General features: G+C 37.7%; 1 protein-coding gene across 1 annotated transcript in view; it reads left to right on the top strand.

The window, feature by feature from the left end:
- Positions 1 to 18801, top strand: part of AP3S1 (adaptor related protein complex 3 subunit sigma 1) — a 63866-nt gene that overhangs the window by 37730 nt on the left and 7335 nt on the right. The window contains exons 5-6 of the mRNA XM_077746325.1: positions 633 to 704; positions 15816 to 15923. Of these exons, the coding sequence (XP_077602451.1) occupies positions 633 to 704; positions 15816 to 15923 (180 nt within the window). The remainder of the gene's footprint in view (positions 1 to 632; positions 705 to 15815; positions 15924 to 18801) is intronic.

The raw sequence follows: 18801 nt of genomic DNA, 5'->3' as shown, positions 1-18801 counted from the left end.
CTGCTCCCAGGAGCAGGTCAAGGGCTAGTCTGGTCAGCAGCCCATTATGGGGAACGTGTAGGTTTTGAGCATCACAGGTCTGCTGTGTTAATAACCCTTTCCCACACAGGCTCCTACACAGTGTTCAAAACAGAGTTTGAACTCAGGTTAAGTCTGATTCCAAAGTCTTTGCTCTTGCCATAAATAATTTCGAGCTATCTTTTATACTGAATTGCTTATTACAAACTCTGACCGCATTAGATGTGGTAGATACTTGGACTGTGTCCATCTATCATGATAAATATTTCCAATAAGCTTTCTTTTTTTCCTCACTGAAGATAGGGAGCCTGATTTGATTATTTTTTCAGTGCTGTTTAAAGTAATGGTGCTAAGAATTTCTAGTTCTTAGTTATCTTCAGCAAAGTTTGTTTTGTTTTGTACGTCCATGTATTGCAATGTAGTTACCATGAGCGATAGTCTAAAACTGTTCCTGTTGCACTTAATGTAATATTTAATTTAAAACAAATGTGATAGCGGAGTTTAGAAAAGTGTTAGTTCACAGTGAAGAATTGTCTCCTTTGTAGATGATCGGTTTGAATGAATTTATGCAGTTCTCAAGAGCTTTTAACCTTTCTTCTTTTCTTTTGCTTCAGGTATTTGTGGAAACGTTAGACAAGTGTTTTGAAAACGTCTGTGAACTGGATTTAATTTTCCATGTAGACAAGGTACTCTTTCTGTATTGTTAAATCTTCTAAGCGCTATATCTGAGAAAAATGTTAATTTGTATTTGTCAAAGTAGAAATGGATTTAGTGAATAATACTATTTTTGTTCCTTGATGTGTTTAGTATAACGAATAAATTACGTTTACGTGAGCCAGCCACTGAGCTTGATGGAGGAGATTCAGACCCTGCCTGGACGAATCCACATCTGGAGGAGGAGACAGTGGTGTTAATTAGGTAGCAACGTGTTGAGTGTTACAGGAACACAGCTGTCCCTCCTGCCTCTGCCCAGGAGGATGTACGTGGAGGAGATCACATTGAATTGGGTGTCTAAGGATTAGTAGGTATTTCACGGACAGAATTGGAGAGGATGGCTCTAGAGGCAGAGATAGAAAATAGAGGCTTTTGGTGTGTTGGGGGGAATTGGTATTGATTGGGAGGCCTGATTTAAGTGTCTTTACTGCCATGGATTTTGGACTTTGTTCTGAAGCACTTTCATATTTTTAATCGAAAAATGTTGTATTGGCCTTTATTGTTGCTTTGTACATTGGTTTTTTTTGTTTTGTTTTTTTTTGGTTTTTTTTTTGGCAAGATCATTTTTTTCTACATTACGAAGATTGGATTGGTAGGTGAGAGATTAAAGGCAGAGAAATCCATTAGGAATCTATTTGAGGAGTCCCAGAAAGCAGAGCTGTAAGACAGTACAGTAGGGGTGCGGGAAGGTGAGTTGACAAGACGTGATGGTCTGCTGAAAGCTGGAGGTGAGAGGAGGGAAGGATCCCTGAAGCTCATAGCCAGTATTACCTGGTGCTGGTGATGGGGGATTTCAGCAAAAGACAGTCCACTTTTACCATATACAGGTTTTTTTCTGTTTTAAGCTTATATATCGTAACAAGTTTTTTTGTTTTTGTTTTTTTAGTGGTTTGTTTTTGAGAGACAGAGCCTGAGCGGGGGACGGGCAGAGAGAGAGGGAGACACAGAATCCAAAGCAGGCTCCAGGCTCCGAGCTGTCAGCCCGGAGCCCAATGTGGAGCTTGAACTCACAAACCATGAGATCATGACCTGAGCTGAAGTCAGATGCTTCACTGACTGAGCCACGTAGGTGTCTGTAACAAATTGTTTTGAGTAATAAAGCCATTGAAAAAATAGTCTGAAATAATACGCTGAAAAATTTAGCAGAAAAGGCGATTTTTAAAAATCAACACTATTGAGGTGTAATTCACACACACCAAAATTCAGCATTAAAAAATTTTTTTTTTAACTTCTATTTATTTTTGAGAGAGAGAATGAGTACAAGCTTGGGGAGGGGCAGAGAGAGAGGGAGACACAGCCTGACCCGGGGCTCAAACCCACAAACTGCAAGATTGTGATCTGAGCCGAAGTCTGACACTCAACCAACTGAGCCACCCAGGTGCCCCCAAAATTCAGCAGTTTTAAGCAGATAGTTTATTAATCCTGGAAGATGTATATAGTTATATGACTGCTACCACATTCAAGATACAGCACAAAGAAACGAATGCATTTTATTATGTTTGAATCATCAAAGAATACTTTTATTATTAACCAATCCTCTAGGTCATATTTCTCATTTACTAAATGACTTTATTTTGGACAGAGAACTTAAACTTGATATTTTTAAGAGTCTATTTTTAGCTTTTCTCTAATTACCGTATCTTATGCTTTTTCACACTTACAAAGACTTCTGTTATTTTTAGGCATTAGGGTTTGCAGTATTCAGAATTGTTTTGGTACGTGATTAAAATGCTTCAAAAGACTGTTCAAAATTATTAGTTTATGTAATACAACTAGCAATTTCTTTATTTTTAATGTTTCAGTATTTTTCTTTTATTTTGTTTTTATTTTATTTTTTTTACAAATAGTTTATGTCAAATTAGTTTCCACATAACACCCAGTGCTCATCCCCACAAGTGTCCTCCTCCATGCCCATCCCCCCCTCCCCCCCACATCCATCAGTCCTCAGTTTTTGTCAGCATTCAAGAGTCTCTCATGGTTTGCCTCTCTCCCTTTCCCCCACCATTCCCCCCCTTCTTCTCCCCCATGGTCCTCAGTTAAGTTCCTCCTAATCCTCCTATACATGCAAACATATGGTATTTGTCCTTCTGTGCCTGACTTATTTGGCTCAGCATAACACCCTCAAGGTCCATCCATGTGGCTACACATGGCCAGATTTCATTGTTTCTCATTGCCATGTAGTATTCCATGGTATAGATAAACCACATCTTCTTGATCCATTCGTCCGTTGATGGACACTTAGGCTCTTTCCATGTTTTAGCTATTACAACTAGCAATTTCTTAAGAAAATTGAGGCATCCCTTAAAAACATTGTAGTAAGAGTAAAGTTCTCACATTTCTGCTAGAGAATATAAAATATCCGCCATAATAGGGAAATTAAGTTCCACTTATCTACAGATTCCATACATAGCACACAGTGTTTTTCAAATTTATTTCTTTTTTAATGTTTATTTATTTTTGAGAGACAGAGTGTGAGTGGGCAGAGGGACAGAGAGAGAGAGAGGGAGACACAGAATCCAAAGCAGGCTCCAGGCTCTGAGCTAGCTCTCAGCACAGAGCCCAATGCAGGGCTCGAACCCATGAACCTTGAGATCATGACCTGAGCCCAAGTTGGATGCTTAACCCACTGTCACCCAGATGTCCCTGAAAACTTCTAATTTACATTGATATATATTCATTTAAGAAAAATCAGAAAATACAGATAGGTGGAAAAAAAATAGAAGCCATTTCAATTCCAGAGGCTGTCTAATGTTAAAAGAAAAACTGAGGCATATTAAGAGTTTAATCAGCTTATTTGAACAAAACTGATTCAAATTGGGCAGTGTCAAACCAGGAGTGTTTAGGAGTACTCCACCAGCAGGAGCCAGGGGAGAGGAGCCCGAAGCAAAGCCAGCGACTTATCTGACTGCTTAGAACTCCAGAAGCTGTATTATATGAGAAAGTCAGGCTGGCTGTGATTGGTTCTCTTTAGGTTTTGATTTCTTAACCTTGACATTTACAGGCTTAGGTTTTAGTTTGCTTTCTTAGGCTGTTAGATATTAGAACCACCGCACTCTAATTGCTTAATGAACACTAGAGTTAACATTTTAGAGTGTTGTATTTCTACATTTTTTTGGTACAAATAAGTACAGACTCAAATACATCTTTAAGACCAACAAAAATGGAATCCTACAGTATATAGTGTGTGTAGCCTGTTCCTTTCACACAACAGTGTATCACTATTTTTGAACCTGCCAAAATTAACTAGATCTCTTCTTTCTGGGCAAAGCTCTTGTTTTAATTTTTTTTTGGTGCAATGAGATAAAAGCTCCAGGATAGCAGGACCTTTCCTATCTCTCCCTTCTCTAAAACAATGCTATTCTTGTTTTAAGCCCTTCTATGAAAGTAGGATTGTTTTCAGTTCCTAAGAGCCGCCCGGACCTTCCCCAGTCAGGGATCTCCTCACCAGCTCAGCTCATTTCTTCTTAGGGGCAGGTACAGAATTTTGCCCAGAGCCCTCAGGCTGCTTTTGGACCGCAACTGATTAGATGAACGGAGGAATTTGTGAAGATCACCCCTTCTGTTTTCAATCAGGGTGGGCTGGTGTTTGCTATAGTTTAAGAAATACCAAATATTTCTCATCCATGTAGTATGTTTGTCACGTTCCCTGTACCTTCATTCTGGGACCCACAGTAACAAAGCTGCCACTGTCTGGAGCGTTGTCAGTCTCCTGTCACAGAGGAGAGCTTTCACGGGCAGATTTATCTGCTTTTCAGAGTATCACTGGTGGTAGTTTTACCAAATGTTTGCTACTACACACATGGATCACTCATTTCCTAGCCTCATACCACTTTCCCTGTGGCCCACTGCCCGGCCCCTAAGCCAGTGTCTTTTTCCTGGGCTGTATCTTTATTGTACCTTATTACGGATCTTTACATACTTATATCTGTATCAGTCACATGAACTGACATCGTAGTCACCCTGAGGCAGAGGGACAGCCTCCCCCACCCCTGGCCCAGAGTTGGTTTGGGTGTGGAAACATCCACACATACACCAAGACATTCTGATCTGAAACCGTTTGTCACTCACATAGAAAGGTTTTATTAAGTAATAGTAAATTCATATTTATTTAAGAGAGCATGGAAAGAAATCATAATCATTATTGTAAGCAGGAGATGCTCTGGTTTAAAAGAGGAGGGAAAGAATATGAATAAAATTTGATCAAATTAACCAACTTTGTGATGAAAAATGAAAGTAACTTAAATGAAAAATTTAAAATAGATATTCAGCACACTAAGTGTGAGCTAAATGAATTAAAAGACAGATGATGGGTTTAGAAGATACAGTTTATGTAGGAAAGGCAGTGCAAATTCTAAATTATTCCCCTCTATTGACTGGTTTTCATAACAGTTCAGTTCCCTAATACCCACCAAAAATTATTATTATTATTTTAAAGTACCCTGTAACATAGGAATTAGACATATTGGTTTGTTTTAATCCACTGAAGATATTACTCTTCTGGATGCTCAGATTGCCAGATCTTTGGCCCATGGGAGCCCCTTCAGGCTGTCTGAGTCCTTTTGCCCTTTCTTCCCTTCCCCTCCGTGGACTTCGATAGCGGTTTTGTGTTCTGGTACAACTAGGTGTTACAGACTCGCTTTGTTCATTTACTCCTCTAGATATGTTGTCAGCCATTCCATCAAGGAGCCCTGATTCCTTTTACTGGGACATGGAAACCACAGTCTGGAGGTGCTTGTAATTATGAGGCTGGTCATTGTTTCTAGGCCTTTTCTACGGACAGAGCATCTTGCATGTTTTCTGACCCACCCTTGAGTCACCTGTTTCTTCAAGGAGCCTTGGTTCCTTTTAGCAGACGGTGATGTTTAGAAATGACCATCTTGGCACCACGTAACTCCTGGTTCTCTGATCCAAGCTGGGAAATAGATGTAGGTATGTGTGCGCGTGCACACATGCACCCTAACCTGTGTCTAAATATTTATATATATCAAACATCATTGAGTTCTTAATACCTCAGAGTCTAGTGCAACGCTACAGAATTTATTCTAGCCTTTTCGTTTTCTGTATTTTCAATTTGCTACTCTGACAGTGAATGATTATGCTGATTATTCTCATTCTTAGTGTTCCCATTATTCATGATGCATTTACTTATTTGCTCAGTTCTTCCTTTCTGTAATCAAATTCCTGGCCGGACCATTGGAAAGCTAAACTCCAGACATGCCAGTCTCCACTCTTCCCTGCCAGCACCAGCCAAAGGCTTGGCCCCAGACGCACCAGCCCCTATCCCATCAACTGAGCAAGTTGTTCTAATAAAATTTACAGTGAATAAAATATTAGAAAAAACAGGCTAGGTGATTTGAAAAACAACTCCATAGAATTTCTAGAAGAGGTAAAAACTGTCGAAATTAAAAATTTCAGTGGATGGCGGGGCGCCTGGGTGGCTTAGTCGGTTAAGCGTCCGACTTTCGCTTAGGTCATGATCTCGCGGTTCGTGGGTTCGAGCCCCGCGTCGGGCTCTGTGCTGACTGCCAGCTCAGAGCCTGGAGCCTGTTTCAGTCTGTGACTCCCTCTCTCTCTGACCCTCCCCCGCTCACGCTGTCTCTCTCTCTCTCTCCTAGAAATAAATAAAACATTAAAAAAATTAAAAAAAAAAAATTTCAGTGGATGGGAATATAAAGATAGATTATACATATCTGAGCAAATGGAAAGATAGAACACTTCCATGATGCAGCGTAAAAAACAAAGAGTAAAAATACGGAAGACAGTTTACAGGTCAGGGAGGATAGAGCAAGAAAGGCCTAATGAACATTTATTCTCAGTTTCAGAAGAATAAATTTTTATTTCCTAATATCTGAAATTATGGGAATTTGCCACAATGAAGGAAAAATACTAATCCACAGGTTAAAGAATCACAAACAGAATAAATAAAAGTAAATCTACAGTTGGACTAATGATAGTACAATTGAAGAGCAGAGAAAGAGCTCTTAAAATCATCCAGAAATAAATATTGCCTTTACGGGGTCAGCAGCTAAATTGGGAAATGATTTCTCAACAGCAGCCACGGAAGTCACAAGACAGTATATTGACAAACGAGCTGCCCAACTGTAATTCTGAAGTTGGCGAAAATACCTTACGAGAAAATAAAATCAAGACTTTGTCAAAGAAAACTAATGAGGGAATTTGCTTCAGCAAGCCTTTCCCAAAAGAAATTCTAAAAGAAGGTACTTGACACAGACGGAAGTGTGAGATATCAGAAGGAGTGAGTTACAGAAGGAAGAAGAACAAAGAAAGTTGTAAATGTGTGGGTGAGGGATAAAAGAACATTGACTGTTAAAGTACTTGTGGAATTAATATGAAAAGAATTTGTAGCATTAAAATACAAGTTGCCAATAAAACATAAGCCAAGAAAGGGGAGCAGGGGGTTGGAATAGTTTAAGATCTCAGTGAGCAGCTCTGACTTTTATAATAAGCAGCATTTAAAAAGGATTTCTTGATATTCAGCCAGGAATATAGAATAGAAAGTAGAACAGCTTTCCAGCTTTTCAATCAAACTTGAATATTTTGAATTTTCAGATTTTGAAATATTCATATTCAGTGTTAGTATAAAATGCATCGTGTACCAAAATAGGTCTACTCTTATCCGTTACTTTGAATTACTATATCCTTGTTACTTTCCATTTGTTAATTGCTGACTTCATTATTATTAATATGTTAGATACCTTTCATTTCTACTTTTGTCTTGAAAATTGTACCAAAATTTTGATAGGCCAACAAAATATACTCCTAATTACTTTCCGAATTATTTTTCAAATAAATATTTTTCAATTGTGATACTTTAGACTTTTCTTTCATAACATGATATATGTTAGGTTGATACATTACAGTGATATGTCATTATGATAATATAGTATGAAAGACATCAGTAGTTTGGGAAGGATAGTACTCTTTAGCAGCAGAACCTGCTTAACTGACTCCATCTCAAGATAATATTAACCAGAGGACTATAAAACTGATTATTTCCTTAGCAAATACTTTATTTTTTAAACAAATTGTGTGTGAGAGGGAAAACATGCATGTGAGCAGGGGAGGCGTAGAAAGAGGGGGAGAGAGACAATACTAGGCAGGCCCAGCACTCAGCACCTAGAGCCTGATGCGGTGCTCAGTCTCAGGACCTTAAGACCATGATCTGAGCTGAAATCAAGAGTTGGACACTCACCCTACTGAGCCCTCTGGGCACCCCAGCAAATACTTTCTTAAGTTAATCACATTTTCAACTGTTAAGTTTTGATTTGTATAACACTGTTATGTCAGATAGCCTGTTGGAGAATAATTATAGCAAAATTTAAGAGTACTTCTATTTTTATTTATATTTTTAATGTTTATTTTTGAGAGAGACAGAGACAGAGCAGGGGAGGGGCAGAGACAGAGAGGGAGACACAGAATCCAAAGCAGGCTCCAGACTCCGAGCTGTCAGCACAGAGCCTGACACGGAGCTCAAACTCACAGAGAGATCATGACCTGAGCCGAAGTCGGATGCTTAACCAACTGAGCTACCCAGGCACCCCTAAAAATACTTTTAGATTGGGTGCCTGAGTGACTCAGTCGGCTGAGCATCCAGTTCTTGACTTGGGCTCAGGTCATGATCTCCCAGTCATGGGGTCCAACGCCACATAGGGCTCTGCGCTGACAGCACGGAGCCTGCTTGGGATTTTCTTTCTCTGCCCCTCCCCCACTGGCGCTCTCCCCCTCCCTCTCTCTCAAAATAAATAAAAGCTTAAAGCATATTTTTAGATTTAATTGAATTGTGAGAAATCCATTTTGAGAGGATGTATCTCTGAAGCTACACTTCTTTTTTTCTTGGAATCACCTCTAATGACACTTTTTCCCATATCCTAGATCTAATTAGTCAGGAAATCTTAATGCATTTACTTTCAAAATACATTCAGAATTAAGCTTTTTTTAAATGTTGGCAGTACACCAGTAAACCCCCAAAACATTAATCTTTTTACTTAAAATTTTTCACTGTAGCTTTTATTTTATCTAGCAACTGTACTTTTATTTTCACTGTAGCTTTATTTTATCAATTTGTGGGACTAAAATGGGAAAATATCATATTTCACTGACTCTAAAATTGCAGATTTCTCTCACATTTTAATGGTTTTGAGATTGGGATGCATGTTATATTCTATACCTTGTCATAATTTAATTGGCAGTGTTTTTCCTTTTCAGCAGTATGTAAAATAATGGTCTTTAAATAATCAGTTGTAGCTGAGATTTGAAGAAATACCAAAATATGAAGAGCGATCTATTTACAACAGTTAGAATTGCAAGTACTATTGTGTTAATAGATTACTTTCGGTATATTGTTTAATATTTTTGTTGGCAAATATATGTATTAAAGTTATATTATCAAATCAGTAACAACAGCATGACCCACAGATGTACATAAGGTGGAATTTTCTAACATAATTTAAAATAGTCGATCATTTCATCATAATGGGCTATTCTGTCATAATAATTAAAAAGTCATATCTTAGAGTAGACCAGTAACTCTGCTTTATTTTCCCTCCACCCTTAATTTTAAAACTGCTGTTCCGTTCCCTTTGCTGCAAGTAAGAGAAGGAGGAAGTGTTCCTTGCAAAACACATTTAAAAACAAATTATTGCACCCTTAACCCTCTGCAGGGCGTTATGAAGAACACGCCCTTATCCCGCCCTTCCTCTAGTTTGTTGTTTTCGAGGAGAGGGAGTGCCTCTCTGTCTCTGACAGACANACACATTTAAAAACAAATTATTGCACCCTTAACCCTCTGCAGGGCGTTATGAAGAACACGCCCTTATCCCCGCCCTTCCTCTAGTTTGTTGTTTTCAAGGAGAGGGAGTGCCTCTCTGTCTCTGACAGACGCAAAACCATTAAAGAACATTACAGTGTTATCCATAGTAAAATGTTTTCTTATTTTAAAATTACATGAATAATTCTTTTTCTTTAGAAACAAAGAAGTCCAACAGTACTGAAGACTAATGCTTAAACATTAACGTTCTTCTTACCTTGTCTCCCTCCTTACATCCACTCAGCCTCATGCACGCTGTTTCCCTACAGTCATTTCTCTTCCTAGTTGGGCTAGGTAGGCTTCCAGACTTTTTTTTTTGTATCTAATTTCAAAGCTAGGCATAGTTCTCTCGGTCTAGTGAGTGATCAGGTTTGTTTGTATTTTACAGTGTTGTGTGCCTTCATGTGTCTTTAGATCCTCCCTGTCGGTACATACATATCAGCTTTATTCTTAGATGAAGAACTAAACAGAATGATCTGCCCTATTTCACTTGACTACCCCTATCATCATATATTAGTGCAAAGTGAAAGCTACTTGGTGCAGAGGACTTCAGTTCTAACAGAAGTTACAGCAGAATAACTTTGATGCTCTGCAAACAAGTGACAATCTGTAGAAGGGAATCTGTATAATTGGACCTCCTTTCCTTCCAACATCTTTTTTATATGCTGCGTTCCATCTGGTGGAGGGCTTGTAACTGTTGCAAGTGAAATGTGTTTGATTTAATCTTCATTTTACTCTCCCGTGATTGCATGCCCTTTACTCAAACCAGGATGCTGCTGTCCATAAGCTCTTTACACAAGTACTAAGCGCATGATGAGCACCGGGTGATGGACGGAAGTGCTGAGTCGCTAACTTGTACACCTGAAACTAATATTACCCTGTATGTTAACTAACTGGGATTTGAATCAGCACTTAAAAAAATATTTAGGGGCGCCTGGGTGGCTCAGTTGGTTCAGTGTCCGACTTTGGCTCAGGTCTCACGGTTCGTGGGTTTGAGCCCCGCATTGGGTTCTGTGCTGGCAGCTCAGAGCCTGGAGCCTGTTTCAGATGCTGTCTCCCTCTCTCTCTGCCCCTCCACCATTCATGCTCTGTTTCTGTCTCAAAAAATAAATTTAAAAAACAATTAAAAAATATTTAATAAACATGGTTTACTGATGGAATGGTGAAAATTGCCAAAGAAAAACACATGGCTAATTGAGATAAATAATTTTGAAGAAAATTTGTGTATAGTGTTTATTAGATACCCACAATGTACCTTATATGCTATAAATAATAGAATAATATAGAGACCATTTACTTATTTTTAAGTATTTATTTTTGAGAAAGCATGAGTTGGGGAGGGATGCAGGGAGAAGGAACAGAGGATCTGAAGTGGCCTCTGCACTGACAGCAGAGAGCCCGATATGGGACTTGAACTCATGAACTGTGAGATCATGACCTGAGTGAAACTTGGATGCTTAACTGACTGAGCCGCCCAGGTGCCCCCAGAGACCATTTAATATTAAATAAGTTAAAGTAGTTTTAAGCAAAAGTCTCCAAGTTCTACACTGACACTTACGTGAGATAGAATTTTTACTATTTAAATGCGTAGAAAAAGTGGCGTTCTCTTGTCACAAATATCCAATCCCTTTTGGCTACCTCTTAAATTAAGCTACATATATGCATGGCTATAGTCTTTAATATTACTCTTCTGAATTACTACATGGTCACTCTTTTATTTTTAGTAAGCTTTTTGTTTTGTTTTAGTATATGCACATGCTAAAAGTTTTCAAAACAAATAAACAATAAACAAGTCTCTATTCTTCTTCAGTGCTCCAGTTCCATTCTCTAGGTAACTACTATCCTTTAGGGGCCCCTGAGTGGCTCAGTCGGTTAAGTGTCTGACTTCGGCTCAGGTCATGATCTCACGGTTCGTGGGTTCGAGCCCCGCATCGGGCTCTGTGCTGAGAGCTAGCTCAGAGCCTGGAGCCTGCTTTCGATTCTGTGTGTGTCACACTCTCTCTCTGACCCTCCCTTGCTCATGCTGTCTCTATCTCTCTCTCTCTCAAAAATAAATTCAAAAAATAAAAATAAAAAAATAAAAAGATTTGCAGGAAATTCAAACAACAGTGGAATGTTACTATACACCTATTATTAGAATGGCCTAAGTCCTGAACACCGACAGCACCTAGTGGTGATGAAGAACTCTCATTTATTGCTGGTGGGAATGCACAATGGTACAGCCACTTTGGAAGGCAGCATGGTGGTTTCTGATGAAACTGAACATGTTGCTACCACACAATCCAGCAGTCATGCTCCTCGGTGTTTACCCAAAGGAGGTGAAAACTTAAGGCCACATAAAAACCTGAACACAGATGCGTACAGCAGCTTTCTTCATAATTGCCCAAACTTGGAAGCAACCAAGATGCCCTTCAGTGGGTAAATGGATAAAAAGTATTTGCATGTCTTCCCAGGCATTTTCTGGGTATATCCAAGTAGGTGTGTATATGTAATTTTCTTGTATCCTTCAGTGGGATCCTATTATAGGTATTTTCTGTCCCATCCATTTTTTCACTTAATAATCTATATTACTGAGGAATCTGTGGATGTCTCTCATTCTTAATTGTATTATAATTAACAGATTCCAAGAAACAGACACCTAACTAAAGAGAACAAACTGATGGTTACCAGAGGGGAGGGAGTACGGGGGTGGGTGAAATAAGTGATGGGGCTTAAGGAGCACAGTTGTTGTGATGACTACCTGGTGATGTCTGGAAGCACTGAATCACTATATTATACACCTAAAACTAACATTATACTAACTGGAATTTGAATACAATTTTTGAAAAAATAGTATAGATTTACAATTTTACAGTTTGGGGTTTTTGTTTTTGTTTGTGTTTTTTTTTTTGTCTCTTTACTCTTACCAACAAAGTTGCATTGGTCATTCTTGTACATGTATCTGGCACCAGTATCTTTTATTATTTTCTTAACTCACGTTCTCTGCTGCGTTCTTAAGTCCGTTCTTTATTCTCTTCCAGAACCATTACTATAATGTATATTATAGGATTGTGTAAATTAGACATAGATTTACACACACAAAAGTATATGCATAAAAAGTTTTCAAGAAGGGTGTACAGGTTTTCCCTTGCTATCCAGAAAGTAGAGTGTTCCTACAAACCACTGCATAAGCCAAAGGGGCTTAAAGCACAGAAGCAGTACCGTTTCATAGAAGTGAAAATTCTCTTTGGATTTCTTTCAGTTAACAAAAACAGGTATGAACGTAGGTCTTTTGTAAAAGTGAAGGGACGCAAAGGAAACTTTGTATAAGATTTGATTAACTGTGATTATCTTTGGATAGAGGGACCCAGAGGTAGAGGGTGGTGGAGACTGTTATTGTTCATACTTCAGTTTCTGTAGAGCTTAAACTTTTAACAAGAATGTGGATGTCAAAGAGAAATCCAAAAGAACAAGTTGCTTCTATTGTGATCTAAAAAAATAAAAATGAAACTAGAAGTTCTGGTTTATGTCCATAAGAAGCTGTGTGGTTGGGTAGATAGGGGATATACAGTTAAAACCAAACAAAAAAGCAAACATACATCATTATTGTGGTATTTGCTACTTTTAAAAACCTTAAATACCTATAAATATTCAGGAAAAGGGGATAAAAACCAATCGAACACTTATTGTAGGTGAACATCAAAACAATTCAGTAGATTGAGTTATGTTTCAAGCATATTGTTACCCTTTTCTTTGCATTAAATCTATTTTAAGTAAAATTTAAAAAAATAAAATACTGGACTGTGTCAACCACATGTGGTTGAGCTAAGCTAAAAGCAAAACTTTTATCATCTTCTTTTATTAACTCTGCCAGGAGTTCTTCCCAATCCCTGGAACGTGGAAGTTTTCTGTCACTGGACAGCTTCTAAAAATCCCTCCATACCTTACTTGCAAACCATAACCTTGATAATACTGGACTCCCCTCCCAGTTAATACTTCTCATTCCCATACGGTTAATCTCCTGGGATTTATACATAAAGTACCTCCTCATCAAGAATACATTCTTTAGGCATTTATTTTATTTCTGATAAATGACTTTGTGTTTAAGGATTTAGCTCATAGGCTCTCATTTACATTTTTTATCTTCTCTGGATTTGTGAATTTGCTTTCATAGGAGTTATTTTTACTTTGAGGACAAATTTACATCCTAAACCTTATTAAATTAGCATACATTCTTAGCATTTCTTGGGTATGACCCACATTTGCAGACTACTCATATTTTAATACCTCTAAACTCAGTAGATGTTTCTATAATACTGAAATTCAGTTTCTACTAATCTGCTTGTGTTTCTGAGATGTTTCTGGAAAGGCAGGAGTAAGTGTATGAAGGAGTGAAACCCCCAGAAAGCCTGAGCAAAGTCAGGTTAGAGGAGTTGATACACTTTTATCAGCACTACAGATTCTGCTTTCTCAAGAGAATTTGTTTTACGAAGGAGGGGTGTCTGGGTGGCTCAGTTTGTTAAGCATATGACTCTTGGATTTTGGCTCAGGTCATGATCTCATGGTTTGTGAGTGTGAGCCCTGTGTTGGGCTCTGCGCTGGCAGCTTGGAGCCACTTGGTATCTCTCTTTCCCCCCTCTCTCTCTGCCCTTCCCCTGTTTGCGCTCTCGTGCTCTCTCTCTCTCTCTCATATAAGAAACTGTAAAAAATTAAAATAAAAAGAAGGGGAAATTCCACTGCTAAAACAGAAGTTTTAATGAATCCGTTCGCTGGCCATGGCCTTTCTTTCTGAACAGTTTTCCTCTGTAGAGTACCTGTTATTGTAAGGTAATTATATTTTATCACCCAATCACCTTCTTGGCCTTTGATCGACTCTTCATAGATTATGGCTAAAAATTAATTTGGTGTATCAGTTTCATGTATTACTGTTAACAGAAGAAAGCAAGGAATTGGACTTGGGTCACTTGGACTTAGGTGTGAATTGTTTGTTTGCCACATCTTACTTTTATGTATCTTCAGGAAGCTGCTTTGTTCTCTTAACTGTAACAAAGTTTAATATGAGAATTAAATTAGACATTGTTAAGTTCAACACCCAAACATCGTTTTCATAAATGCTATCTAGTTGCAGAAGAGATACCAGTTAGAAGTTATGATAATTTAGCCCCAGTTTTTATTTTTTTATTTTTTTATTTTTATTTATTTCTAGGGGAGAGAGAGAGAGAGAGAGAGAGACAGCATGAGCAGGGGAGGGTCAGAGAGAGAGGGAGATACAGACTCCGAAATAGGCTCCAGGCTCCGAGCTGGCAGTCAGCACAGAGCCCGACGCGGGGCTCGAACCCACGAACCGCGAGATCATGACCTAAGCGAAAGTCGGACGCTTAACCGACTAAGCCACCCAGGCGCCCCTAGCCCCAGTTTTTAAAAACAGTTGTGGTTTCTGGTTTTGTTTTGTTTGTTAGGGAGAGGGATTTCTCTAATTCTTTCTTCAAGAATTGTACATGAGGTGTCCATCTTTCCAAAACGAAAAATTAGTAAATAATGATAGGATTTTAAAGTCATGAATACATTTGTGTACAGCCTTATAAAAGAATGAAAATTGAATAAAATAGGGGCACCTGGGTGGCTGAGTCGTTTAGCATCTGACTTCAGCTCAGGTCATGATCTCATGGTTCGTGAGTTCGAGCCCTGTGTGGGACTCTGTGCTGACAGCTCAGAGCCTGGAGCCTGCTCCAGATTGTGTGTCTCCCTTTCTCTCTGCCCCTCCTCTGTTCACCTTTCCTCTCTCTCTCTCTCTCTCAAAAATAAGCTTAAAAAAAAAAAAGAAAATAGAGATTCTGAAATTAGACTGGTCTAATTTCTACCACTTGTTAACTTTCACATGCCCTTTCACACACACACAACTGGTATCTTATCTGTAAAATAGAGGTAAAAACAGTATAGACACCTCTGAGGATTATTTTAAGAATAATTAATGCAAAGTATGCGGCAGAGGACATAAAAGGTATTATAAAGTAATTCAGTTTTTTAAAAAACTTCTTTTGGTTAAATATATATTACTCAATTTTCTTTTCTTTTTTTAAATCAAATCAAGAGTTGGATGCTTAACTGACTGAGCCACCCAGGCACCCCCAAGTTATTGTTATTGGTTTTTGTTTTTTTTTTTACATCTCACACTTAAATAAAATAGCCGCAGCAGTTTTGAAGCAAAAACTACTGGAATCATAAAACATTTTTGTAGTGAGTTTTCTTTATGGACGTGTATTATTTTTTCCTTTAGGTTCACAATATTCTTGCAGAAATGGTGATGGGGGGAATGGTGTTGGAGACCAACATGAATGAGATTGTTACACAAATTGATGCACAAAATAAACTGGAGAAATCTGAGGTAAGAATGGCAAGTGCTCTAGTTAATGGAGAAGTAAGCATGATCATAAATTATGCATGACATGTAGCTTTCACTGTTTGTCCTTCAGTATCACCCTTTAAGGAAGCTGATAGGCTGCGTCAGTCTCTATAAAATGGAATATACATATCTTAGTATGTTAAATGTTCTGGGACTATTATCCACCTGACAGTGTGTATTCTTTTTTAGCCACAGTTGTAACTGCCTTGGGTAATAAGCACTGTTCCAGATTCTTACTGCTTAAAAAAAAATTAGATATTCAAATAATGAAATCAGTATTTGTTCTGCAAAACCTAAGTCAGTAATTATCAAGGAAATCTCAGACCTGATATTTTAAAGATATATAAATTTAGTGCCACAAAACTATTTCCGGAACAGGAGAGGAGAGGAAATGGCATTCTCATGAGGAATAGAGAATGCCATTCGTTACAGTTACAGTTGGTGCATAGCAAGCCTGAGTGAACACTGAAAAAAGTTCATTGCTTTATCACTTAATTCTGGATCCTTCTCAGAGGTCACTGACAAGTTGGCTAAGGCACACATTTTATATGCTGATGCATGCATTCATGGTTTTCACTGCATTCTAGAAGAGAAAGATTTGGTTAGTTATACATGCCTAACTTTGTGCTGTTAGATTAAGTGCTTGAGGTCAACCACCACTTTAGAACTGTATAGAGTCCTACTTGAGAATTTTAGTGACTCTTTCCTCAAGTACTGAATATCAATAACAGGTACTGTAGCTGAGCCACTAAAATTCACACTATTTTGGTGGTTTCTTATTATAATAGTGGAAGTTTAGAAAGATGAATAGTCTTGATATCTCATTCAGCACTGTATTTGTTACCTTTGATATTTATAGCCATGACTCAGATTAGAAAACCAAATTGTATTTATAATTATTAGTACAAGTTCAGGTGTTTGGTTGATTTCAAGTAAATATTACTGTGAGAGCAGCAAGGTATTAAAAATATGCTAGCATTAATTTACAACAGGTGAGTTCTAAAGACTTATTATCTTGTTGGCACTTTAAAGGATCAGTTTAACATAATGCTATGCCCATTGAAATTGAGTGAAACACAGGATGATGGATAAACCCAGAACCTGAGAATTAGAAATAGTTGAAACTTTGTATCGAAACACTTTCCAGTGTTCTGTTTTTAAAATCAAGTAGTCCTGGATTTCTCCCTGTCTCAATTTGTCATCCCTGTGACTGTCCGAAGGAGACTTCTAATGGTGAAGAGCTTAAAATTACGATTCGTTTAAATAACTCTCTATATTTTATGTGTTCTACAGTCAGTTTTTGAAATACTGGTTTTTGAACAGGGAAAACCAACTAGATGAATACATAAAATTTTCTTTTAGGACAAGGAAAAGAGCTCAGAATATTATTGAGTATAGTTGGTTTGCCTTATATTATTTAGTATAGTAAGAGATTTACCTTCTGAGCTACAAAGTCTTAAGTGATAACTTGAAATTTATATAATCTGTTAAAACTTGCTTTACAAAAAATGTTTGGATATAGGTTTTATGCCAAGAGACAGTGACACAGTCCATTAATAATCTGCCAAAAATGAATGGGAATGTGGTAATTCATGACTTCTGTGTAATCATCTGTAAAAATATATTGACCTTTTGTCTAGAATATTCAGATTCCAGGTATTTAACTTCTTTTCATGGATGGTATCCTTTTTTTTTTTTTTTTTTGGTCCTTGGTTGGCTATTTATAATACTGACAAAAGTCATGAAGGACCTATAATAATTGTATAATGGATATTTGCTTTCTCATTGTCCGGTACCACTTTGTTAATGAGGCAGTTTTTCTTATCTGTAAAAAGCAGTAAAATACAAAATTTACATTTTCAATGGAAATCATTACAAGAATAGTATAACTTAAAAAAAATCTTTTCACAGAACCAATTCTATTTAAAATGGTTTTAAATACTGGTGAAAAAAGTACTGATATTTTTCATCCACTGATTATCTTTTAACTTGCACAGTCTGCTGTTCTCTGCTACAAATAGTTTTTCTTTACATTTGGGAATAAACCACAACCTTTTTTTTTTTATCAAGTGTATCTCTATATGTGATGTTGGCTAATTTTTTAAAGTTGGATATTTTGAGTTCAAGTGAGGCCATTTAGTCCTGATCATATTTTAAGAAAAATAATGTTTACTTGGTGTAATTTTTCAGTAGTTTTCATAAGTATGTTTGGAAGACTACCACCTTTATTCCAGACACATTGAAATGTCAGAAGTTTTCATATGGGTTCCATTTCCCTGTTACTGTTAACTGGACATATATTCCAAATACATGAATGACTACAGAATCATCCAAAATTATTTGAGGACACACCATAAGCCTTTATTCATCTGAATCTTACTAAATTTTAGTTAAAATGCAAGTAAACACTTGGCCAAGGAAGAATCAAAACCCAGAATATCATGATTGATGAAAAGACCTGGTTATCATTTTTAAGATTAATTGAAGTGATACTTAGAATAACATGTATCTTTTAAAAATCAGGTGAAGCGTATTTAAGGTAAAGCTCCTAAGGTATAACATGGGTATATCTAGGTGCCTCTACTTTGTCAGAAATGGAAGAGTTTATTATTGTGGCTTAAAGGTAATACGTTTCCAGTCACATGAAAGTGAGCCACTTCTATTCCCAGTACCTAGACAGGTAGAAGCCAAGATCACCCAGATCTTTACGGACAGGAGAAACAAGGATATGCTCCGAATGTATTTTCATCGATCCTGATTTGACAGAAAAATGGTTTACTAACACTGGGGTCTGGGAAAAGGAGGGATTAAGCTGGGAGGTTGGTGGGTTGGGGGGGGAGGGGGGAGGGAGGTCAGAGGG

The sequence above is a fragment of the Crocuta crocuta genome, unplaced genomic scaffold (genome assembly GCF_008692635.1).
Source record: "Crocuta crocuta isolate KB4526 unplaced genomic scaffold, BGI_CrCroc_1.0 scaffold218, whole genome shotgun sequence".
NCBI lineage: Eukaryota > Metazoa > Chordata > Mammalia > Carnivora > Hyaenidae > Crocuta > Crocuta crocuta.
The sequence above is the reverse complement of the archived record's forward strand: the minus strand, read 5'-3'. Positions and strand labels throughout refer to the sequence as shown.